This window comes from Poromitra crassiceps (assembly GCF_964638095.1).
Source record: "Poromitra crassiceps genome assembly, chromosome: 2".
Lineage (NCBI taxonomy): Eukaryota > Metazoa > Chordata > Actinopteri > Beryciformes > Melamphaidae > Poromitra > Poromitra crassiceps.
Genome location: NC_139624.1, coordinates 119,838,582 through 119,865,898, shown reverse-complemented (window position 1 = coordinate 119,865,898; position 27,317 = coordinate 119,838,582). Strand labels below are relative to the sequence as shown.

Here is a 27,317-nt window from a genome sequence, read left to right as displayed (position 1 = left end):
TCAAACAATAATGTTCCATGACCATAAGCATAGCGGTAGTAACGTTAGGGTTGCATTACTTCACACAAGACGGTAATGTTAGCGGAGTTTCTGACCAGGTGGTAAATCGATTAGCAAGCAGCTAACGTTATCTTGTCAAAACCACATTACAGCAGCTACAAGCAGCAAGGTCCCTCCAAACACAGTCCCGACTCTAGTTTCCCCCCGATGTCGGTCACATTGCTGATGTCTGGCCAGATGGGCTTCACTAGATAAATATTTATTTATTTATTTTGTGTGGACTTTTTTCTGGAGTCTGTGTTGTTGTTGTTTGCTTTTGCTAGCAGCTAGCGATGAACGCAACGTTAGCCACTTCCTGTTAGCCATCTTCTTCGTTGGTATTTCTGCCGGAGCCATGAGGACAAGAAGCAGGCTCGTGAACACGCAGAACGTCACATCCGCCCAATTTGCCGGGAAAGTATAACCTGTGACAAAATCCTGCAATATCTGCAATGGGTGAATGCAGAGAGACGTGGCTGGGCTTGTTTTTTAAGTTAAGGAACGGCACATTCACTCATTGGTAATAGAAAACACTTTGTGAACATTTATTTTCTGGCCAAACTTACGGATAGGACCTTTAAATGAAGCAAACGCATAACATGGAATGTGTTTATTTTACAATTTGGTATTTTTACAAACACACACACACACACACACACACACACACACACACACACACACACACACCCATCATTGTGTGTATTTTTTATAAGCTATGTGTCTTGTCATTTATGTGATGGCATTAAATTATCATTACATTTTATAGGCAATTATAATTAACTTATAGAGCATTTTCCATTATTTTATCATTTGGCTATAAACAGAAATGAGACACACGCCTTACCTTCTGCATGGGCGTATTCAACCTCAATATGGCCTATTAGGATATTGGACGTCTATTATCAATGACACGGCCATAGATAGTCTCGCATGCTTTGGTGGATACGTCGGTGGCACAATCTATCAAGGGGCGGAGGCGATTTTGTCACCGTGCACAGGCCATGTCATTTGCATAGGTTGGATTCACATTCAATCCATTCTTCATCAGTGTGATCTGGGATTTGAATTTTGTGAATGGGAGTTCCTCTTTCGCTATGTTATAGGTAAGGGTTAATGCACGACGAGGTGTCCATTATCAGAAATTATTGGACGACGTGGAGGCGTGAACCGTCCGAGGCGAAGCCGAGGATGTTGCCTCCGCGAAGTCCGAGTTGCACGATGGCGCCTAGGTGGGTGGGCGGTGTCTGTCTGTCTGTCTGTCTCACAATTTTGGGAGCCCGCAGAGCAGCCACTGCAGCCTAGTGCATCTAGAGCAGTGGTAGCCAACACGGTGCCCGCGGTTGCCTGGTCGCCCGCAGGGTGGCGCTGTGGCGCCCGCAGGCCACGTTCAGAAAAATGTAAAAAAAAAAAAAAAAAAATTTTTTTACACAAACAAGACAAAACAGACAAACAGGCTCAGACACAGGGGAAAGAAAGGAAAAACAAAACAAAAAAATGTATAATCAGAAAAAATTATTTTTTATTTGTTTTTCTCCTCCCTTCCCACAATAACACACAAATGTAGAAAATAATTGGTTTAACAATGCATACGTTTTAAAAACGTTTATTGTCCGTGTATAATTTATTGTCCGTGTATAATTAATTATTGATTCACTATTTTGATCCGCCTGGGCTGGGGTCAAAGTCTAGTTTTACGTTACGTCACTACGTCATTCACTCTGCGACAGTGCGACTGCCAGCTGCCAATGATTATATCAGTTGGCTAAGCTAAATGATGGAAAGCAAGAACAATGGCAGAAAAGCGAAAGAAAAAAGATTACCAATTTCACGAGGAGTGGGAGGAAGAGTTATTCTTCACAACAGTGAAAGAAAAGAGTGTATGTCTCGATTAAATGCATAACACTCATTATTTAAAGGTAAATCGAGCAAATTTCAACAGGTAGCCCCCCACATGACTCTCTACCCTTCAGGTAGCCCTCGACCTCAAAAAGGTTGGTGACCCCTGATGGAGAGTCTCCACCCTGGTTACTTCTCTTAAATTCTAATAAAGCACTGGTGAAGTTTCTGTCTGGATTGTCTGGAACCATTATTTATTAATTCCTTATCATTTTAATTAATAACTTTGTCGATTCATACAAGACATTTAAATAAACACACATACAGTATATGGAGCGATTTGGACATGCGACACATTCAATATTAATAAAGTTTGAATGGCCGAACAGCGATCTGTGCAGCAGTGGGGGGAATGGGCACTGCCAGATGTAGCAGTGCGCTGTTCTTTCAGCGGTTTGTGTCTCTCTTCCCAGATGAGGTTTTGTCAGAGAACTTTCTGGACTACAAAAACCGAGGAGTCAACGGTTCTCACAAGGGCCAGATCGTTTGGAAGATCGACTCCAGCTCCTACTTCACCAACTGTAAGTAACAAGACTCTATGCTAAGGCATAGCCAAACGGTAAATACAAGATTGCGGTTATTGCAATTTAATTGTCTAATGTGCATATACAGTGTATAACCCCAGTCAAGCTACATAAATTCAATAAAAATATCGCAGACACATGCATTAAGTGTGAACAGGAAAAAGGAACATTGTTTCATTGTATGTGGGAGTGTGAGGAGATACCACGTGCAATATATGATAATCATATCATACCGGAATGAAATGTTGGGAGCGGGGGAGTCTGGTGCAACGCACATGTCCTGGACCTGGTGAGACATAGGAGGAGCCCTACAGGAGTCAACCCACAGAGCCCAGTCCCTCCACGTGCCAGAGCCTCTCGGTCCCGGCAGAGTAGTTCCGGAGCAGCGGATTGAGTGGCCCTGTCTTTCCCTAAGAGGGCTGACCGTGGGTAGCTACTGGGACGTAAGTCGGGGCTTGATCAACCCCGGCTGGGTCACCTGGGCGAGGGTGTATGATGTTGCAGTACCCGAAACATCCTATGACCCCAGGGTACATCACTGATGATACGTCCCAGTTGCATCCATGTGATGTTTTTTCTATATAATGCTGGACATAAATCTACCTCTACACAAATTATTTCTACTAGGCATATATCCGATTGATCCAATTTTGCCCCCCAAAAAGAAAATAATTTATGTTTGCTCCATGCTAAATGCCTCATAGCTTTATCATGGAAAAATGTAAGTAGACCGCACTTAAGTCAGTGGCTCCAGGAGATGTCTTCCTGCCTATCGATTGAGAAAATAACCTATATTTTGAAGGGTAAAATGGAAACCATTGGGAACCATTAATTCTCTTTATGGAAAATACAGATTTGTCTGAGATGCTACGAGAAGTTGAGGAAACCAGGGATGCTTAAAGGGTGGCTTTGCCGATTATCAACCCACTTTGTATCATTATAATGTCGTTATATATATATAATATAAGCAGATGGGCAGTGTTTACCTTCGCTATATGTTTTCCACACAGAGAGCTCCCATTTAATCCTCTGGCAAAATGCCCCGCTGTGACGCATTTTACGTCACAATGTGTCACAACGGAACTGCATAAGCTCTGCTCGAGATGCGGAATCTGCTACGAGGGCTGTCGATTCGCTGGGGGGGAGTTTCTGCAACTTGGACAAATAAAGGATATTTCTCTGTGGAAAATATATAGCGAAGGTAAACATTGCCCATCTGCTTATATTAACAACATTATAATGATATGAAGTGGGTTGATAATCGGCAAAGCCATCCTTTAAGCATCCGTGGTTTCCTCAACCTCTCGTAGCATTCTGGACCTGTGACTACCCTTTAAGTATTTGTTATTGTTTCATAGCTGTCTTAATGTTACAGTCTGGACTTGTGACTACCCTTTAAGTATTATGTTATTGTTTCATAGCTGTCTTAATGTTACAGTCTGGACTTGTGACTACCCTTTAAGTATTATGTTATTGTTTCATAGCTGTCTTAATGTTACAGTCTGGACTTGTGACTACCCTTTAAGTATTTGTTATTGTTTCATAGCTGTCTTAATGTTACAGTCTGGACTTGTGACTACCCTTTAAGTATTATGTTATTGTTTCATAGCTGTCTTAATGTTACAGTCTGGACTTGTGACTACCCTTTAAGTATTATGTTATTGTTTCATAGCTGTCTTAATGTTACAGTCTGGACCTCTGACTACCCTTTGAGAATTTCACCAGGTCCCCCCCCCCCCCCCCCCCCCTTATTACCTCCGCTCCCAAGGCAAAACAAAGCCATGTTGGCTTTGTCTTATCGGCTCTCATTTATCTGATAAAATGTCATTATCGAAATAATACCGCAAAATGGCCATATCTGTAAGGCTGTGCGTGTGTGTGGACCCAAATGTAGAGACACGGAGACAAAAAGCAGGTTCAATGTCTTTACTTGACTTGACCAAAAGTAAAACAACAAAGGTTTGCCAGTAATGGCTGCAGACTTACACTGACTTAAACGGGGCTGCGGAGCCAACTAAACTAAACTAACACAGGGAGAAATGTCCAATGAACAGATCAGGAAGTCCAACAGGAAAAGTCACAAGGAGTTGAATAATCCAACAGGCACAGGAGGAACTCAGAGCAGGTCAGGACCACAGCAGCACAAGATAATAATCAGCGACTGGGTCTGAAATGACACGTGTTTAAACAGACAGTTGACCAGGTGCAGAACATCACAGAATCAGTGGGGTTATTGAATTATTGTCTTTGCCCTTCTATTGGCTCTGGCGCTGCTCTGTCTCCCGCCATCGTTCCTGAGGCGGGAAGGCAGATCAGCACCTCGGACAGCGACGGGACACTCTCCGCGTGCCCGGGTCGCTCGTCCTCCAGCTATTTCAGCACCACGGCCAGCTCCGCTCCTGTGACCCCTTCCAGTGCCGCTAGGGCTAGGCCCTGCCTCTGCGTGCATGTCATTACCCCCCTCTCTAGGGACGCCACCTGGCGACCCCACGACTCGTTCCTAGTGTTTGAAGTCCTGGATCAATGTTTTGTCAACGATGTGCCGGGCCGGCACCCAACATCTCTCTTCCGGACCATAGCCTTCCCAGTCCACGAGGTACTGCATGCTACGTCGCACACGGCATGACTCCACAATCCGCCGTACCGTGTATACCAGGCCTCCGTCGACGCAGCAAGGAGGCGGAGGGGGTGGAACCGGAAGAGACAAGGGACTGAACACAACCGGCTTTAACAGAGACACATGGAACACCGGATTAATTTTCATTGTCGCTGGCAGCACTAACCTGTAGGCTACTGTCCCGACCCGGGCCTCCACCTCGAAACGCCCCACGAAGCGTGGAGCCAACTTACGGCTCTCCACCCTTAGAGGAAGGTCCTTGGCGGACAGCCAAACCTTGTCCCCAGGTTGAAAAAGATCTGCCGGGCACGCCGTCGGTTAGCCTGTTCGACATGCCTCGTTCTGGTCCGTAATAGAGCTGCCCGAGCCGTCCTCCATGTGCGTGCGCACCGTCGCACCAAGTCTGCAGCCGCCGGGACCCCCACGTCCTGTTCTTGATCCGGAAACAGTGGGGGCTGGTAGCCCAGTTGGCACTGAAACGGTGACATTCCTGTGGAGGAGGATTGGAGAGAATTGTGGGCATACTCAGCCCACATGAGATGAGAGCTCCATGATGTGGGATCCTCGGCGGCCCGACAGCGCAGCATGCCTTCCAACTCCTGGTTCACTCGCTCCGTCTGTCCGTTAGATTGAGGATGGAACCCTGAGGAGAGGCTGGCGGTGGCTCCCAGAAGCGAGCAAAAGGCCTTCCAGAACCGGGCGGTGAACTGCGGGCCTCGATCCGACACTATATCACGGGGAAGACCATAGAAACGGAAAACATTGTTCATGATTAAAACAGCCGTCTCCCGTGCAGAGGGAAGCTTTGTCAGAGCAATAAAGCGCGCTGCCTTGGAAAATCTGTCCACTACTACTAAGATGGCCGTTTTCCCTCCTGATTTAGGCAAACCTGTGATGAAATCCAAGGAGATGTGTGACCAAGGCCGCCTCGGGACAGACAGCGGGCATAACAACCCTGCCGGAGAGCGGTGTGATGTTTTCTGTCGGGCACATACCTCACAGGCTGCCACAAAGTTGACCACCTCTCCTCTCATGCTGGGCCACCAAAACCTCCTGGCCACAAACTCCAGCGTCCGCCTCTCTCCCGGATGTCCCACCAGGCGAGAAGCATGGCCCCACTCCAATACCCGGGACCGTATCCCGGGAGGCACATAGAGCCGACCCGCTGGGCAGCCCTCCGGTCCCGAATCCACTCACTGAGCAGCTTTTACCTCCGTCTCGATTCCCCACCGGACCGGGGCGATAATCCGAGACGGGGACAGGATGGACTCAGGCTCAGCCGTCTGATCTGCAGAATCAAACTCTCTAGACAAGGCATCTACTTTTATGTTTTTGCTGCATGGTCTGTAAGACAGAATAAAATCAAAACAGTTAAAAAACAAAGCCCACCTGGCCTGGCGAGAGTTCAACCGTTTGGCGCTGCGGATGTATGCCAGGTTCTTGTGGTCTGTCCAGACCACAAATTGATGTTCTGCTCCCTCCAGCCACTGTCTCCACTGTTCCAGGGCCTCTTTCACCGCCAGTAACTCTCTGTTACCTACATCATAATTGCTCTCCGCTGCATCAAGCCGTCTTGAATAAAAGGCACAGGGATGGAGCTTATTATCTGCAGCAGAGCGTTGTGAGAGTATGGCTCCTACTCCCACCTCTGATGCATCAACCTCCACCACAAAGGGCCGAGCGCGGTCTGGGTGAATGAGCACCGGCCCCGTGGTGAACAACTGTTTGAGTTGGTCAAATGCCTCAGCCGCCCGGAGATTCCAGCTGAACCGGACCGGCGTCTTTCTGGTGAGAGCATTTATGGGTGCGGCAATGGAACTGAACCCCTTGATGAACCTCCTGTAAAAGTTAACAAACCCCATGAAGCGTTGGATCTGCTTCACCGATACAGGCTAAGGCCAGTCCGCAACTGCTCGCACCTTTTCAGGATCCATAGCTGTCCCGGAGGGAGAGAGGATGTAGCCTAGAAAAGGCACTGTGGAGACATGAAAATCACACTTCTCTGGTTTTGCATACAGGTTATTCTTTAGTAGTCTGCACTGTGGAGACATGAAAATCACACTTCTCTGGTTTTGCATACAGGTTATTCTTTAGTAGTCTTTTCAATACTCTACGGACATGCTGAATGTGTTCTTCACGGGAATGGGAAAATATCAAAATGTCATCAAGATATACGAACACAAACCTGTTCAGCATGTCCCGGAGCACATCATTTATGAGCGCTTGGAATACTGCAGGGGCATTTGACATGCCAAACGGCATCACCAGATGCTCATAATGTCCCGTCGGTGTAATGAAGCCCGTCTTCCATTCATCTCCTTCCCGAATCCGAATCAAATTGTAAGCACTCCGCAGATCAATCTTAGAAAAGATGGTGGCTCCTTGTAGTTGTTCAAAGGCTGTGGCTGGTAAAGGCAGGGGATAGCTGTTTTTCACAGTAACATCATTTAACAGTCTGTAATCGATACACGGACGGAGGGAGCCATCTTTTTTCCCTACGAAAAAACAAAAACAGCCGACGCCGGAGAAGTGGATGGCCGGATAAAGCCCAACTCAAGTGCCTCTTTTATATAGCTTTCCATGGCTGTGGTCTCTGGAGCTGAGAGGGAATACAGATGCCCCTTGGGAGGACTAGCACCATCTACCAGCTTGATTTCACAATCATAGGTTCTGTGTGGAGGAAGGGCAGTAGCTCGCCCCTTACTAAACACCAGTCCAGAGGTCCAGATATTCCCTAGGGACGTTAGCGAGTGATACAGGTGGACTATCTTTTATTCCCCCCCCCCCCCCCGAGCGGCCTCTTTGGGGGATTTGAGGCATTAAAATTGACATAGAGGGCCCCAGTCCTCTACCTTACCTATCGCCCAGTCTAATTGAGGGTTGTGTTTCGTTAACCAGGGATAGCCTAATACCAGCGGAAAAGCAGGTGAATCTGTTAAGTGAAACGTGATTTCCTCCCGATGCCTCCCCTCTAATGTTAATGTAACTGGGTCGGTACAGTAGTGAATCTTACCAGATCCTAACGGGCGCCCATCTAAGGCCGTGATGTCCATGGCCTCTTTAAGTTGGTGTGTGGGAACAGCCTACTGCTTTGCCCAGGCTTTATCCATGAAATTCCCCGCTGCCCCAGAGTCCACAAAAGCCCCCAGCCGTCTGGTGTGGGACTCCCAGGAAACCATGGCTGGAATCAGAAATCGATTTTGTGCTGGTGGACAGGTTGATGTGGACACGTGACCCGTCAGTAACCTCTCCTCTACCGGCGGGTCCCGTCTTTTCCCCCTCGCTTTGGGCAGTGGGCAATGAAGTGCCCGATCTCCCCGCAGTACAAACAGCAGCCATCCTTTATGCGCCGAGCGCGCTCCTCTTGGGACAGTCGTGCTGCTCCGATCTGCATGGCTTCCTCCATAGAGAGATTGGGTGGGGATGGACTGTCTCTGTAGACCTGACTCCGGTGTCCTCCTCTGCTTCTCTTCTCCAATCTTCGTTCTCGAATTCTGTTATCCACTCGAATCGCCACTTTGATTAGTTCTTCGAGATCATCTTGCTGCTCCCGTGTGGCCAGCTCGTCTTTTATTTCTTCAGAAAGTCCTTGCTGGAACGCGGTGAGGAGGGCCTCCACGTTCCAGCCACTCTCAACAGCAAGGGTATGGAATTTTACAGTGTACTCCGCCACCGTCCCTTCTCCCTGCCGCAGTGCATAAAGTCTCTTGGCGGCCTCCTGCCCAGTCACTGGGTGATCAAATACACGGCGTAATTCCACCATAAAAAGCTGAAAGTCTCGGCATGCTGGTGCTCGTTGCTCCCAGAGAGCCATGGCCCAGGCCAGGGGAGGACCAGTGAGCAGTTGCGTAACAAATGCAATCTTGGTTAACTCATGAGTGAATTTCACTGGTTGAGCACTTATAGCCAATTCACACTGGACTATCAATTGTCTACACGTCTCTGGGTTACCTGTGTATTTTTCTGATGAAGGCAGGTTGGGCTCGGGAGAGTGGACGGAGCCGGGCGGACCACTGGGAGTGAGAGCTGCAGAGGAGGACGGATGGGAAGCAGGCGGAGTAGTCTGTAGACTCGGTAGATCGCTGGTGATGTCGTTGAGAGCAGCACTGATTATCTGCTGCTGAGCGCCGATCTGTTGTACTTGCTGGAGCGTTGGAATAATCCCCTCTAGCGTCTGGGAGAGGGTTTGGATCTTTGTTTCCAACGAAAGCATCTGAGCTTGTTGCTCTCCCAAAGTCTGTGACTGCATCTGGAGCGTTGTGCGCCACTGCTGTGCCTCTACTGGGTCCATTTTTTAGGCTGATTATTCTGTAAGGCTGTGCGTGTGTGTGGACCCAAATGGCTCTGGCGCTGCTCTGTCTCCCGCCATCGTTCCTGAGGCGGGAAGGCAGATCAGCACCTCGGACAGCGACGGGACACTCTCCGCGTGCCCGGGTCGCTCGTCCTCCAGCTATTTCAGCACCACGGCCAGCTCCGCTCCTGTGACCCCTTCCAGTGCCGCTAGGCCCTGCCTCTGCGTGCATGTCAATATCGGCCAATGATTAAACGGTGCGATAAATAGCATGCATCCCTACACACAACCAGTCGCATAAGTGACATCTCCCGCCAGGCCATGTTGGTGTTGGTGTGACGTGAGAGATGAGAGATGTAGTTGATTGAGCGGTTTCATACAAAACTAAATGTTATGTTTCGGTTTCACGACAAACTGCAACTTTCTTGACATGCAAAGGTATATTTTAAATTGACAAGTGGACTTCATGACACAATTCAAACTGGATTAAAAAAGTGTTGTCTAGGAACCCCCTTCACAAAAACATGCAATATCCTGGTTGCTAATGTGGTTCCTCCTCTGGTCGTTAAGGGCGCCTGGTCAGAGGGAGGGGAACTGGTTGGAATAGCGTGAACCTCCCACGTGCTATGTCCTACCGGTGAAGCTTCCTCTGTCAGGTGAAAAGAAGCGGCTGGCTGACTGCCCATGTCTCGGAGGAAGCATGGAGCCAGTCTCGGCTCGCCCCAGATCGGCAGAGGATGGAGTAGCAACCAGGACAGAGAAATCAAATGAGCACTAATGGGGGATAAAATGGGATAAAAAATCGGGGAAAAATTAAAAAAAAAAAAAAAAAAAAAAAGTGTTGTCTCTCGTTGTTCACCATCATTCATATTTTTTCCGCTGCTGGTTCGTAGTAGGTGGTCACTTTGGCTCTTTATTATGCCCTATTCACACAGGACTAGTATTTATGGGGACCTCATATGATTTAGTACCCCCCCCCCCCCCACCCCAACGTCTGTCTTTCATGAGGCGCATTCGCACTAACCTGACGCTGCCAGATGGACGGTTTAGCTTCACATTACGTTTCACTAAACCAGTCCATCTGGCAATGCAGTAATCCAACCCGCTGACGGAGGCGGGCACTTTTTCCAAGCTACTTGGCAGGTGATTGGATGACCCATCTGTCTATCACCGCTGGTGCGTGTTAACTTCAACCAATCAGATCGCCATGCCTCTGACGTCACGTTTGCGACCGGAGGAAGGTGCCTGTGCCTGATCTCCGTGGTAGTCTATCATTGATTGAGTCCTCACCGTCCTCATCGTCGTAAAGTTGCCTTCGAAGCATGACGTTCGATTATAACAAACGAGTTGTGTGGCTTAGCCTTCCCAAATGTTGAGGGTATTTTTTATTTATTTAATACATAGAATTGGGAACGTTACATTCAATTTCATTCAGACTGCCTGTCACTTCCGCGGCGGCAGCCATGTTGACGAGTGGGGTATTACCACTCCCCAGGTAATACTAGTCCTGTGCGAATAATAATAATAATACATTTATTTTATAGAGCGCTTTTTGATGACCCAAAGCCGCTTACAGTAAGAGTCCACAGAAAACAAGAAAAATAGAAACGAGCAACAGATACAGATAACAATTAACATTTCTAGTCAGGGATATATGGAGGGGAGGGAGAGAGTGTGAGGAAGGGACAGGGGAAAGTGGCGTGGCAAGGGTGGAGGAGGTGGTTAAGTGTAGGGGAGGTTGTAAGCATGGGAGAGGCAGTGTCTGATTTTAGCAATATTGCAGAGGTGGAGGTATGAGATCTTGATGATGGAGCTGACATGGGGATCGAATGAGAGGGTGGGATCCAGGATGAAACCAAGGTTGCGAGCCAGGGGGGGGGGGGGTGATGGTTGAGTCGTCGATGGTGAGAGTGATGGGTCCGGTTTTGCTGAGTGTGGATTTGGTGCCAATGAGAAGAAGTTCCGTTTTGTCACTGTTGAGTTTGAGGAAGTTGTGGATCAGCCAGGTTTGTATTGCAGATATGCAGGTTTCAATGTGGGTGAGGGGTGGGTTCTGAAGGGATTTGGTGCTGATGTAGATCTGGGTATCGTCGGTGTAACAGTGGAAATCCAGGATGAATTTGCGGATGATGTGACCGGGGGGAGTATGTAGCAGATGAAGAGCAGGGGGCCAAGGACTGAGCCCTGGGGGACCCGCTGCGTGACAGAGGAGAGGGTGGAGGTGTGACCGGAGAGGGAGATCAACTGTTGTCTGTCAGTGAGGTAGGAGGTGAGCCAGTCCAGTGTGGTGCCCTCAACATCCAGTTCATGCAGCCTTTGGAGGAGGATGGAATGACTCACTGTGTCAAAGGCTGCGCTGAGGTCTAGTAGTATCAGGATGTTGAGGGCACCTGAGTCTGCAGAGGTGGGAAGATCGTTGATGACTTTGATGAGGGCGGTTTCGGTGCTGTGAAATGGACGGAAGCCAGACTGAAGGGGTTCGTAGAGGTTGTTGGACTGAAGATGGGAGTGAAGTTGGGTGTTGGGTGAAGTTTAGGTGCTTTATACATTACCATATTACCACTCCCCAGGTAATACTAGTCCTGTGCGAATAGGTGCTTTAGACCAGTGGTTCTCAACTGGTATAGCCTCAGGACCCACTATTTTCCTTGTCATGAAGTCGCGACCCAAATTTCATTTTTTTTTTAAACCACTCAAATTTATTGCACAAAAAATAGCGCATTAATTTAATACACAATGCCTTCATGCACTGTTATAAACCTCAAATGAACAAAAACGTGCAACAGAAGTGCAACTACGGCTAAAAACCAATTGAAATAAGGCAGACTTGAATTACAGGCCTATATGTTTTTAAATTTAAACAGGTCAAACTGGTCATGCTCAGAAAGTCTTATTTGAACTCTATGAAATATGAAATAAAAGGCAGACTTATCTTGAATTACATGCCTATATGTTTTTAAACAAGTTAATAATAATAATAATAATAATAATAATAATAATACGGTAATAATAATAAAACAAGTTAACCTGGTCATGCTAATCCAGTTTCAGTAGTCTGAATTTAACTAATATGAAATAAAAAGGAATCACAGGCAGGCTATATGCTTTTTAGTTAAACTGGTCATAACTTTTAATTAAACTGGGGCCATGCTAATCCAGTTTCAATCATCTGAATTGAACTAAAATTAAATATGAAATGAAAAGGCAGACTTCTCTTGAATTACAGGCAGAGCATATGCTTCAGCTTGTTAAACAAGTAAAACTGGTCAGGCTAATCCAGTTTCAATAATCTGAATTTAACTCAAATGAAATGTGAAAAAAAAAAAAATTGGCCAATGTCCGCGACCCAATCAAAACGGCCCATGGGTCGCGACCCACCAGTTGAGAAACGCTGCTTTAGACATTTAGCGAATAGGTGGTTTAGACACAGGAGCTTGCTTACAGAGGCACCTAGAGAGAGAGAGAGAGAGAGAGAGAGAAAAAACAGGTGCAGGGAGACAGTCACAAATATCTACTTATGCTGTTTAGGAACTTGGGGAAGTGTGTGTGTGTGTGAGACTGCATGCACAGCCATGCACACAAGTAAACACATTTATTAGAGTGAAGCCACCCAGGGAGTCTCCATTCAACAGTATTAACCCTTTCACAGCGAGGGCCAAGCAGGGTTCTTCCCAGGTGAGTTTTGTGTCTGAACAGAGCCAAGGTTTTGTGAGCAGATATGGAGAATAGAGATGTCATGTCACATCATAGACGGCACTATTAACAGATATTAACAGATATGGAGAACGGAGATGTCATGTCACATCATAGACAACACTATTAACAGATATTAACAGATATGGAGAACGGAGATGTCATGTCACATCATAGACGAGACTATTAACAGATATGGAGAAGGGAGATGTCATGTCAGATCATAGATGACACTATTAACTCATTCATGGCCAAAGACGTCTTTGACGTGTTATCAGGAATAACCCTCCCAGCCAATGACGTGTTTGACGTGTTTTTGTTTTTATTAGTGCAGCGCGTAGTTCAAACACTTCCCCAGCCTGTGACATGTTATCAGGTCCCTGCCCTCAGAGACAAGCCGACAACACGTGAACAAACACATACTGCAGCTGTTGTTTTGAAATGAGCAGGAGGAAAAACAGAGAAACGCGCTTCCTTGTAGAGAGGAGAAACGCCATTGAAACGCCCCTCGGCGCGCTGCACTGCTCGCCTTGCTGCAGGGCGAACCTGGATTGAGTTGTTCGCAGTAGTCAAACCCGTGACGAACATGATCGATCCGGTTCCAGCGCCTGGTCCCAAAGCCAAGCCGGACCCGTTCCTGTGTCGCAGCCATGGATTGTATGTCGCAGCATTCGTCCCAGCCCGAACGAGAGGAGGAAAACGATGCAGCAGAGGCAGAGGAGGCTAGACGCTGATCTCAAACCAGTTTGGTGTTCCCCTCCTATGCTAATTTGCGGGGGAAGGAGGTGCGATCCAGCAGCAGCTGTGGACAGAACTCTCTCTCTGTGTGTGTGTGTGTGTGTGTGTGTGTGTGTGTGTGTGTCTGTGTCTGTGTCTGTGTGTCTGTCTGCACATCCACAAGTGTGTGTGTGTAGGTGTGTATGTATGTGTGTATATATATATATATGTATGTATGTGTGTGTATGTATTAGGGCTGTCACTTTTCATTCGAAATTCGAATGCAATGTCGAATGTGGGGGAGGGGTTCGTGTTCGATATGTAAATTGACTGTTCGATTTTTTTTTTTTTTTTTTTTTTTTATGAACCAAAATTAACCAACTGCTGCTTGCTGGTAATGTTAATCCCATGTCAGAAAAAGTCTCCAGATTTGTCGCGTTAGTCTCTTCTGAGAAAGATTGTCTCCAGGGTCTGAAAAGTTGTCTCGAGTTGGATGCAGCCAAGTTTGTGAGGCAGTGTTGTGACTGTGAGCGTCCAAGCTAACACGTCGGGCTGATGCCCGGTGGCCTGCAGTGGGTTGCACCAGCTGTGCGTAAGTTGAAACGTAAGCTAGTTTGAACGTAAAGTCTCACTAAGTTCGAGTTTACGCACTACTAAAAATATTTGGGTTGCACAAAGTGAAATAGTTACAACGTAGGCATAAGTTAGAACTTAAAATTTACACCTACGTCTTACTAGGTGTAAAGTCCTCCGTAAAATAGCAGTTGGCACGGATTGCAACTTGGCACCGTGGCGCATCGTTGTTTTGCGTCCGCAACGCGCTCTCCGTGATAAATTACACCCTTTGATATTTATGACTCACGCTTTTGTTTCCCACAAGCTGCAGCACTGCATACAAATTAAAATAACCGCAACAATTTAGTGAGGCAGGATGGTGGTATAGCCTACAATACTGATGAAGAGCTCACAGATAAACGTTAACAGTAATATGAACCTAAACGAACGTTACTCAATAACGTTCTCATTTGATTAGTGTTGATGAAATATGAAAGCACTAATTTGCGGTGGGCAACATGTCCTGTTTTCACTCCACTTACTTAAACAACCGTAAATAAACACCGTTTCCACCGTGCTTTTCACTGATTGGTCACAGATACTGTACACGTCATTGTCTGCGACACTATTTTGGTTAGTATGGACTTTAGGGTCTACTAGTTAAGATGTACCTTACGTCTCCGTGGTGCAACCAAACAAAGACACAACTTTAGTGTCAAACTAACTAGTTTGAACGTAGCAGTTAGTGTGGACTTTACACCCTAACTTAAGACAGAACTTACGTTCAGCTGGTGCAACAGGCTGCTGGACTGAAAATAAAAATAAAAAATAATTAATTAACCAAAAAACTTCGAATATATTCGAACGAATTTCGGGCAATTAAAGTTCGTTCTAATTTTATTTTGGGAAAAAGTGACAGCCCTAGTATGTATGTATATACGCACACATAATAACAACAATAATAACCAAAGTAATAATAATTAGTAAACCTGATGTATAGTACAGAAGTTGTTGTTTATCTAATTTTAAAAACAAAAAAGACACTAATTCATGGAACTTAAGTGTTTTACTGTTGCATGTTGGAACATTCAAGGTCTACGGTCCTTTACTTTTGGGACCAAGAGCAGGGACCCAGACTTCATTAGAGAACTAGGAGATCCAGATGTCATCATTCTGCAAGAAACATCGAGAGGAGTCCACTGGCTGCCCCTCAGGGTACAGAGAAATAATAGTGCCGTCAACCAAACTAATGGGAGTCAGGGCAGAGACTCAGGAGGGATGCTGATCTGGTATAAAATACACCTTACACATTCCATTGGCTTAGTGAAAAGAGGAGACTCCTCGATTTGAAAATTAAAAAATAAACTATTTCGGTTGAAGAAAATGTATTCCTATGTGCAACATACATCCCTCCATCAGAATCCCCATACTATAAGGAAGAGTGTTTCTCCACGCTAGAGGGTGACATCAGTCATTACCAGGCCCAGGGTAAGGTGTTGATCTGTGGAGACCTCAATGCCAGAACAGGCAGTGCCTGACAACATCAGCAACCAGGGGGACAAACATGTTCCAGGCATCAGCATCCCCCTGCCCTCATACCCCCCCACCAGAAACAATTATGACAAAACAACCAATCAAAATGGAAGACAACTATTGCAGCTCTGTCGGTCACTGGGTCTGTACATAGCCAATGGAAGGCTACGAGGGGACTCGTATGGGAGATACACACATTGCTCTCTTCTTGGCAGTAGCACTGTTGATTACATGCTAACAGACATAGATCCAGTGCACCTCAGGGCATTCACAGTCAGTCCCTTAACCCCCCAATCGGACCACAGCAAAATCACCCTGTACCTAAAACAGACTCAAACTCACCACATAGCAGAGGAGGGCAGTAAGCTACACAGAGCTGAACAACCCTACAAATGGTCTGAAAACAGCAAAGATCATTACCAGCAGGCAATTGGCAACAACAAAATTCAAGATGGAGTCAATTTGGCAGTGAGGGATATAAACTCCATCTTTGACAACCTGGCCACCTTGTCTAACTTAAACAAATCACAAAAGCCCCAAAACAAAAGGTTAATGATGACAAATGGTTTGATTCTGAATGCAAACATCTAAGAAAAGCAGTCAGGAAACTATCAAACCAAAAACACAGAGAACCAGACAACCAGCAGGTCCGGCATCAATACTGGCAAACCCTAAAACAATACCATCACACCATCAGATCAAAGAAGACACAACACATCAACAAACAACTCACTGTAATGGAGGAAGCTATAGTAGGGATGCAGCAGTATACCATTTGAAGGTATACCGCGGTTTGAAAACGTCACGGTATCAAAACCACTACGATTTGCCGTCATACCTTCCCCACGGTATCAGCTGTTTCCCCAAAACAAAGTGCCCAGGTCGCTTGTAGGCTGCATGCCTACCTAGACTAGAGCACAGTAGAGAGGAGCTGTCCCTGACTGTATTTACAACCATGTGTGTGATAATGGTTGAAGCAGGAGAATGCAAGGACCCCCCTGAACTTTCCCCCATTTAAAAAGATGACGTCGGCTGTATGGGAATATTTTGGCTATTGTAAAAACACAAATGGCCCACGATACTGTGAAACCGTGGTATTTTTGTCCAAGGTTATCATACCGTCAAAAACTCATACCGCTGCATCCCTAAGCTATAGACTAACAAATTTGTGCAAAATTGGAACCACTTAAACAAACCACACAAAGAAGAATTAGCAATCAAAAATAGAGATACATGGAAGAAACACTTTGAGAAATTATACAGAGAAATCACACCTAATTCAGCCCAAAAAGATAGATATAAAAAACTAGAACTTTTAGAACCAATCATTAAAGATCAACAAAGCCCCTTAGACTTCCCAATTACAGAAGTAGAACTGCAAGACAAAATCAAGGCTCTACAACCCAAACAGGCCTGTGGTGTTGATGGTATATTAAACAAAATGATTAAATATGCTGACAATACGTTCCACATGGCCCTGCTGAAACTATTCAACATGGTGATGGGCGTAGGCTATTTCCCTGACATCTGGAACCAGGGACTAATAACACCCATCTTAAAAAATGGGGACAAATTTGACTCCAACAATTATAGAGGGATATGTGTTAGCAGCAACCTGGGGAACATGTTCTGCTCAATTATCAACAATAGACTACAACAATTCCTCAGTGAGCACAACATCCTGAGGAAAAGCCAAATCGGATTCCTACAGAACCATCGAACAACTGACCACATTTACACCCTCCACACCCTCAAAGAAAAACATGTACCGTAATTTCCGCACTATAAGCCGCACCGGAGTATAAGCCGCAGCAGCAAAATTGCCTGTTTGTTACATATATAAGCCGCACCGGACTATAAGCCGCAGGTGTTTTAATGTTTTTTTTTTTTTTTTTTTTTTTTGTGTTTTAATGTTTAATTACCATATGTAAGGGTTCATGCACAGAGGGGATTGTCAGGAAAGAGATGGCTGTTTGAGGAAGCTCCCATTTATTAACATTTCAACAAAACAACATAACACAACACCACCTGTGTTTTTTTTTACAGTGCACACAGTGTCCGCGGTGTGGTGAAAAGAGGGCAAGAGAGGAAATTAAAACAGAAGTGGATTTATAGTTAGAAAGAGTGCTAAAAAAGAGAGTTTTTTTTTTTTTTTTTTTTTTTTTTTTTTTTTTTTTAAATCCATAGATAAGCCGCACCGTTATATAAGCCGCAGGGCCAAAAAACGGGGGAAAAGCCGCGGCTTATAGTCCGAAATTTACGGTAAATCAAAATAAATAAATAAAAATCTCCTGCTTCATAGATTTTGAAAAGGCCTTCGACTTCGAAGTGGGGTGGGACGTAAAACATACGACATCATCTAAACAATGTACCTCAACAATAAATGTGCAGTCAAAATAGATAATAGTAGAACAGATTTCTTCCCCCAAAGCCGAGGAGTGATGCAAGGAAACAGCCTCAGTCCAACGCTATTCAATATTTATATCAATGAATTGGCAAAAACATTGGAGGACTCATCAGCTCCCGGCCTCACCCTCAACAACACAGAGATCAAATGTCTCCTGTACGCAGATGACCTGGTGCTGCTGTCTAACTCCAAGGAGGGCCTACAGCAGCTCCTAGATCATCTGCAGCAGTTCTGTCAGACCTGGGCCCTGACAGTCAACATAAAAAAGACTAAGATCATGGTGTTCCAGAAAAGATCCAGGTGTCAAGGAAACAGACTCCAGTTTGTTGTGGGCTCCACCACCATAGAGCACACAAACACATACACTTATTTGGGACTAAAACGCAGCTCTACAGGGAACTTCAACATCGCTCTGAATGACCTGAGGGAAAAGGCAAGAAGGGCTTTTTACGCCATCCGAAAATCCATCCAAATTAATATCCCAATCTGAATCTGGCTCAAAATTTTCAAAACAGTAATCCAACCAATCACCCTATATGGTAGTGAGGTATGGGGTCCACTAGCAAACCAGGAATTCTCTAATTGGGACAAACACCAAATTGAGATTCTTCACACTGAATTTTGTAAATACATTCTAAAAGTCCAAAGAAAAACCCCAAATAATGCATGCAGAGCGGAACTTGGCCAATTCCCTCTTCTAATTGACATTCAAAAAAGAGCCATTACATTCTACAGACACCTCAAAACTAGTGACCCCCTCCTCCTACCATCACCAAGCCTTACAAAGCAGAAGAGAGCATAGACAGAAGCCCCCTCAGCCAGCTGGTCCTGAGACTGACCCCCAACCCTCGCCAGCCTCAGGACAGCCCTCAGACCAACCAAATTATCACAAATCAAAAAGAAAACTATATTACCTATTGGAAGAATACCTCAAAAACCCAAAGTAAATTAGATTGCTATTTGGCCCTAAATCGAGATTACACGGGGGACAAACACAGTGGTCAGGCAGACTACCTGACCACTATTATTGACCCAAAACTGAGGAAGACATTGACCAGGTACAGACTCAGTGATCATAGCCTGGCAATAGAAACAGGCAGACACCGACAGACCTGGGTACCCAGAGATGAGAGGCTGTGTTCACTCTGCTCCCAAGGAGAGGTGGAGACAGAGCTGCACTTCCTGTTACAATGTGACAAATATAAAGAAATTAGAGCCTCAATCTCCCCCAAAATTAACCAGAAGTACAAAGAATTTGAAAATATCATGGACACATCTGCACTTCAATATCTTCTGGGAGAGAAACCTGAATGCATCATTTTAGCAGCACATTATGTGTGGACACTTAACATACTGTATTATTTGCACTAGCATCCAGTTTATTGGTTTGCGTGTTTAAAGTGTAACTAACCCCCAAAACACTTTTTTTCAGCTTTTAACCAATATATATGACTTTGGGGGTGATGTGTGAAGAATTCTGGTCAGAATTTCCACATTTGACACCAAACTGTTGCCATTTTACCATTTGTATAATTTTTCAGCAGCATATCTGGCATAAGCGCCCTCTAAGGGTGGAACACTGCTTTTTTTCTCAAATGAATGGGAGATTAGGAACACACTGACGTCACAGTGTTCCCAAAGACTATGGGATTTCAAGATAGTTACTCCCCTACCCCCCCTGTACCCTTTCGGCTCCTCAGAACTCCAAGCCTATTCCTATTGAAGTTTGCTCTTAAAATACTGAACCAAACGTCGTCAAAGTTGGCACATGTCTTAATTATAGTTAGTTTCCTGCTGAATGTGTCATTACATTATTAATATCTTACCTGGATAAGCTCTAATTATGTTGTTTATATTATCAGTCCGACCTGGAAGCACTTTCTTCTTGGCCAGTCAACGGGAGAGTCTGCTCTCTCATGCACCCGCGGGGGCGCGCGCAGCAGTAGACTGAATGGGGGAAGGAGGAGAGATCTGCAGCTGTGCCTGAGAGACACTCACCTCGCTCCGACTATAGCAGGCTACTCAGCTACTGTGAAAAGCGTCCTGTCCAGTCGCACATTCGCAAACAGATGCGGGATTCCCTCAATCCTGTACCCAATCTCAGACTGTATTGAGCAGAAAAATCGCACACCAGCTATTTCTCTGTGTTTGTTTGTTGCTCTGTGAGGTTACAGAGCGCCCCATGCATGGAGGAGGAGGAGGCTGTTTCGCCAGCCGGGGTCTGGCAGGAGGGAGGCGGGGGAGAACGTAGCCGAGAGAACGCAGCTGAGAGGAAAACTTTTGCAAAGAATCATGGAAAAGGGAGAAACGAAAATTAAAAACGGATTTGATGGCGCGATTTATGGCAAATGGGACGAGGGAATGGAGAAATGGAGAAATCTCGCTTTGTGATTACATAAGCTGAGAGCGGGGCGTTTGTCCTCACTGTGCTGTGTGCTGTGAGCAGCGAGGCTCTTTTAACGTAAGTTTAGACAAGCCACGCACACACACATGGGACAAAATGGGACAAAAATAATTAAATTTCTAGTTCGCCACTGAATGGCCAAATTGATATCACTTTCAACCATTTTGAGCAACACTCTTTCCATACAGACCACCAGCGTTGGCTAGTTGTTGATATTTATAAAAGATATTGCCCCTCTCAAATAAATTATTTTTGAGGCGGTAGGCAAACTGTAATGGCGTCGATTTCCGAAAAAAAATCTTGACTTGAACACAGCCAAAGAGTTTAGTATAGACAAGAGCATATGTCATTTCTTGGTTTTTTCCATAGGTATTTTCAAATCACTGTTCTGATACATATCTGGGGGGTTAGTACCCCTTTAAATTTAAAATTGTAAGTTTTTAAGTTTAAAATTTGTTGTTTCAAATAGGTTTTTTGGTCAACACTAATATTTTATTTTATCTTATTCTATTATATTTTATTCTTTTTTGCTTTGTTTTGTTTTTCTCTCTCTTCTGAAGATTTCAAAATAACAACGGTTATTTACAGATTCTGTGAATCTTTTGTTAATATACTGTAATTGCTCACTATTTGCACTATCACGTTTAACTGCCCGTTTATTACTGTTCTGTTATTATTCTGAATAGATTCCGGTCAACAATAGTCTTCTATTATATTCTATCTTATCACATTCCATTACATTTTCTTTTCTCTTCCTCTTTGAATATCTTCAGATTTTGTGATTTATGTTACTGGGTAACAAAATGTCTTGTTTTCTGTTTTTGACTCTTTGTAATTGCTAAGTGTTGCTAATGTATGCTTTGGCAATGTAAGATGCACCTTATCATGCCAATAAAGCCCATTGAATTGAATTGAATTGAATTGAGAGAGGATCAGTGTGGGAGGGAGAGAGAGGATCAGTGCGGGGTCAAGGTGAGCGGGAGGGAGAGAGAGAGGATTGGTGCGGGAGGGAGAGAGAGAGGATCAGTGCGGGAGGGAGAGAGAGAGGATCAGGAGGAGCGACTCTATAAGACCGAGCGAGAACAAAAAATAACAACGGTTAACAGTTTCTCGTTATTTTTTGTTCTCGCTTAAACCGAATGTTTTATGGTCACTCAGGATTCTCTGGAAGGCTTTTTGGCTTGGTTCGAGCCTTAAAACTCGTTATATTTGGATTTATCGAAATGTCTACGGGGAAAATGGATGCAGAACTTACTTCCGGGGGAAATTATGTCACGAAAAGTCACGTGCCTGTTGAGCTCTATATGAACTCGTTAACAGTGCGTCGGACTCGGAATGCATCAGGAACTTCACAGTGATACACCATTCTGTGCAGTGGAGACAATTGGGTTGGGCAAAACAGACCTGGAGAGATTGTTTTATCATGTTGTGGATGCAGTGTAGAGCTGTGCATGTTTTGGGTGGGTCACTTTGATTCAATAATGAATTGAACCCAATTGTATAATCTCACATGCTTTGCTCCACGCCAGTCACCAAGCAAACTCTGTTCCTCTGTGCACTCCCTCTCTTTCTCGGCCTCTCTCCCTCTCTTTCTCTCTCTCCCTCTCTCTCTCTTTCGGTCTCCCTCTGTCTCTCTCTCTCTGCTTGTGTGCATCTGCTTGTCTCTTTTCTCTTGGAGAAAAAAGTGGCGGTGTGACGCTCCGGTGCATTCTGAGCACTCCAGCGTGGGCTCTTTTTAATGCTTGCTGGAAAAAATCACAATGTTTTATAATCCTCTCCTTGCGCTCCTGTCTTTTTACTTTGAATTTCACGCTCCCTCTCTTAATGCAAACTATAGGTCTCTCTGTCTCTCTCTTTCGCTCGTTCTGTCTCGCTCTTTCTCACTCTCACTCTCTCTGTCTCTCTCTCGCTCCATCTCACTCTCTCTCTCGCTCGCTCTCTGTATCTCGCTCCATCTCACTCTCTCTCGCTCTCTCTGTCTCGCTCGCTCTCTGTCTCTCTCTGTATCTCGCTCCATCTCACTCTGTTTCTCTCTCGCTCGCTCTCTGTATCTCGCTCCATCTCACTCTGTTTCTCTCTCGCTCGCTCTCTGTCTCTCTCTCTGTATCTCGCTCTATCTCACTCTCTCGCTCCCTCTGTCTTGCTCTCTCTCTGTATCTCACTCCATCTCACTCTCTCTGTCTCTCTCGCTTGCTCTCTGTATCTGGCTCTATCTCACTCTCTCTCGCTCCCTCTGTCTTGCTCTCTCTCTGTATCTCGCTCCATCTCACTCTCTCTCGCTTGCTCTCTGTATCTCGCTCTAGCTCACTCTCTCTCTCTCCCTCTGTCTTGCTCTCTCTCTGTATCTCGCTCCATCTCACTCTCTCGCTCTCTCTGTCACTCTCTCTCTGTATCTCGCTCTATCTCACTCTCTCTCTCGCTTGCTCTCTGTATCTCGCTCTAGCTCACTCTCTCGTTCTCTCTCTCTCGCTCTCTCTGTCTCTCTCTCTCTGTATCTCGCTCTAACTCACTCTCTGTCTCTCTCTGTCTTTCTCCCTGCCAAATCATATTGCTTTCTCCCAGCCTGGCAGCAAAAGCTTGGCACGGTCCGCAGTCCGGTGGTTGAGAACTACTGGTTTAGACCACCAAAATCTGTGTTTTTATTCTACTATACATCGTGGAACATGGCACTAATCAGTGTTTTTGTTCTACTATACATCGTGGACCATGGCACTAATGGTGTTAGCATCCACATACTGTTTAATGTTAGCCAACAGTGTTTTTATTCTACTATACACCCTGGAACATGGCAGTAATGGTGTTAGCATCCACATACTGTTTAATGTTTAATGTTAGCTAACACAGTGTTTTTATTCTACTATACATCCTGGAACATGGCAGTAATGGTGTTAGCATCCACATACTGTTTAATGTTTAATGTTAGCTAACACAGTGTTTTTATTCTACTATACATCCTGGAACATGGCAGTAATGGTGTTAGCATCCACATACTGTTTAATGTTTAATGTTAGCTAACACAGTGTTTTTATTCTACTATACATCCTGGAACATGGCAGTAATGGTGTTAGCATCCACATACTGTTTAATGTTTAATGTTAGCTAACACAGTGTTTTTATTCTACTATACATCCTGGAACATGGCAGTAATGGTGTTAGCATCCACATACTGTTTAATGTTTAATGTTAGCTAACACAGTGTTTTTATTCTACTATACACCCTGGAACATGGCAGTAATGGTGTTAGCATCCACATACTGTTTAATGTTTAATGTTAGCTAACACAGTGTTTTTATTCTACTATACACCCTGGAACATGGCAGTAATGGTGTTAGCATCCACATACTGTTTAATGTTTAATGTTAGCTAACACAGTGTTTTTATTCTACTATACACCCTGGAACATGGCAGTAATGGTGTTAGCATCCACATACTGTTTAATGTTTAATGTTAGCTAACACAGTGTTTTTATTCTACTATACACCCTGGAACACGGCACTAATGGCGTTTGCATCCACATACTGTTTAATGTTAGCTTACACTATTGTAAGAAACAATGTGATTAATTAGACATATTTGGGTGATGTACCGCAGCCCGTCTTAAAACCATGTCAGGCTCATTTGAATTCAATATAGCCAAAAGCAAAGAAAAGTGCAGTGCATTGTTTGGAGTGTGGTAGGAAGTGAAATGTGAGTGTGTTTTCTTTTCAAAATCACCTGCCAAATACCACTTTAACCCCTGTGTGCAGGCAAATTTATGATGACTAAAGGGGAGAAAATGTTGGCAATCTGGCTTTTGGGTGTTTTGCCTAAATGTTTTGTCTGTGGATGGATTAGCCATATGCCCAAGTTCACATTCTCTGTTAATGAAATAAAAACATATATGGAAATACATCTCTTGTGTGTTGAGTTGTTGGATGGGCCTCGGAAGATATTCGCCTTTCAGAGTGGGCTCCAGCATTCTTAAGTTTGGGAACCCTGGTCTTAGATTATTAAAGGCCCATTCCGTAACTTCTGACACGAACTGCAGGCAGCCTGTGCTTGCACTTGCGCACATGTCCCGTACTTGCATGAGCCCAGCAGCTGCCTGGCCAAGACCAAGAAATGGTTGACTTTTTTTATAGTTGCCAAGGGCAACTGGGCAGCTGTTAATGTGGAGCCCTGCCAGGTATTTTTTTAAAGTGCCTGCCCTTTGAAAGGGTTTCCCGAGTGACTCCTTCCCAGATGGTTATGTTTAGACAAACATGAAAGCCTCAGGTTAGGAGGACTTTGCTGGACCAAGTGGCAAATTTGTTGAGCCAGAATCACCAGCTGATGACTTTTCAATGTTTATTCTCTACCTCATCCTCATTGTGTGTCTCCCTCTCTCTATATCTCTCCCTGTCCCTGTGCCCTGTCCCCTCTCTGTCCCTGTCTCCTGTCCTAGCTGAGACCCAGGTCTGCTTTAGGTATTACCACGGTGTCACCGGGGCCCTGAGGGCCACCACGCCCAGTGTCACCATCAAGACCCTCTCTGCACCCGTGAGTCTTACCCCATATTACTCATATTACTCACACTACTTACACGCCTTGCCTTGGTACAGCCTGCTACTGATGTGTCTTTGACTTGGTACAGCCTGGTACTGATGTGTTTTTGACTTGGTTATAACTTTGTATATGTGTTTTTGACTCAATTTATAACGGGAGCTGGTTTGGGCCTCTTCTGCCCAAATTCCACAGCCATTTCCTTAGTCTTTCATATGTTGAGCTGTAGATCAGGGGTGGGCAACTGGTGGCCCGCGGGCCACATGTGGCCCTCGACCTCACTCAGTGTGGCGCTTGGGTCAATTTCTCTCTTTTTTTTTATTTTTTATTTTATTTTACAAGGTAGATGTTTTTGGTTAGGTTAGGTTAGACCAGCAAATCTGTGTTTTTATTTTATTGTACATCCCAGAACATGGCGCTAATGGCGTTAGCATTGTCCATACACATACTGTTTAACGTTAGTATTTGAGCTAACACTATTGTAACAAACTATATCCAGGATGCACATTGCACATGCGACATTATCTGATTAATATGACATATTTGGGTGATGTACTCCATCAAATTGCTGTAGCAGGCTGTTTTAAAGCTAGAGCAAAGTTTCTGGTGTAATCTGAGTGGAAGAATTACAAAATTTGCATATGAAAAATATAAATGTTGGTATAATAAACTTTGATTACTACTGGTGGAAGGGCACGGTCACAATCTGGCCCTCTGGTAGCGAGGTAATTTTTTTTGTGGCCCTCTCTATCATCAAAGTTGCCCATCCCTGCTGTAGATGGTTGTGGTTACACCAAACTACAAAGTCCTCAATTGTGCCATCTCACCTCCTCCCTCAATACATCCAACAACTGCCGAGTCGTCAGAGAATTTCTAGAGAAAGCAGCTGTCTGAGTTGTATTGGAAGTCAGATGTATACAGTGTGAAGAAGAATGGGGAGAAGACTTCCTTGTGGAGCCCCGTGCTGCTCAGGATTTTTACAGAAACACAGTTCTGTAGGTGCACATACTGTGGTCTGCAGGTCAGGTAGTCCATGACCGAAGACACTAATGCTGGCTCCATCTTCATCCTCCTCACCTTCTCACACAGCAGCCCTGGCTGGATTGTATTGAATGTTCTTGAAAAATCAAACAATGTAATCCTCACAGTTGCACCAGAAGTGTCTAGATCTGCAAGGGCCCTCTGTTGCATGTAGATTCGAGTCAGTGGGGCGTCTCTTTTTTGGAACAGGGACCAGACAAGATGTTTCCACAATGTGGAAATCCTCTGTAACTGCAGGCTCATGTTGAATGTGTGAGAATGCCACATAACAGTCCAGAGCAGGTCTTCAGCAGACTGGGGCTAATTTGGTCAGGTCCAGAGCAGGCCTTCAGCAGACTGGGGTTAATTTTGTCAGGTCCAGAGCAGGTCTTCAACAGACTGGGGCTGATTTTGTCAGGTCCAGAGCAGGCCTTCAGCAGACTGGGGCTAATTTGGTCAGGTCCAGAGCAGGTCTTCAGCAGACTAGGTTTGATTTTATCGGGTCCAAAGCAGGTCTTCAGCAGACTGGGGCTAAGTTTTGTCAGGTCCATAGCAGGTCTTCAGCAGACTGTGGCTAGTTTTGTCAGGTCCAGAGCAGGTCTTCAGCAGACTGGGGCTAGTTTTGTCAGGTCCAGAGCAGGTCTTCAGCAGACTGGGGCTGATTTTGTCAGGTCCAGAGCAGGCCTTCAGCAGACTGGGGCTAATTTGGCCAGGTCCAGGGCAGGCCTTCAGCAGACTGGGGTTAATTTGGTCAGGTCCAGAGCAGGTCTTCAGCAGACTAGGTTTGATTTTATCGGGTCCAAAGCAGGTCTTCAGCAGACTGGGGCTAAGTTTTGTCAGGTCCATAGCAGGTCTTCAGCAGACTGTGGCTAGTTTTGTCAGGTCCAGAGCAGGTCTTCAGCAGACTGGGGCTAGTTTTGTCAGGTCCAGAGCAGGTCTTCAGCAGACTGGGGCTAGTTTTGTCAGGTCCAGAGCAGGTCTTCAGCAGACTGGGGCTAGTTTTGTCGGGTCCAGCCGCTTTTCCCTGCTTCAGTTTGTTCAGTTCCCTCCTGACCGGAGAAGAGTCAAATCATATAGGGGAAGTTATAGGTGCAGTGGTG

General features: G+C 45.2%; 1 protein-coding gene across 1 annotated transcript in view; it reads left to right on the top strand.

Moving 5' to 3' along the window:
* hecw1a (HECT, C2 and WW domain containing E3 ubiquitin protein ligase 1a) overlaps positions 1-27,317 on the top strand; it is a gene marked incomplete at both ends in the record, with an annotated part of 355,736 nt that overhangs the window by 49,001 nt on the left and 279,418 nt on the right. Inside the window, 2 exons of the mRNA XM_083631916.1 lie at positions 2,349-2,456; positions 25,100-25,194. Of these exons, the coding sequence (XP_083488042.1) occupies positions 2,349-2,456; positions 25,100-25,194 (203 nt within the window). The remainder of the gene's footprint in view (positions 1-2,348; positions 2,457-25,099; positions 25,195-27,317) is intronic.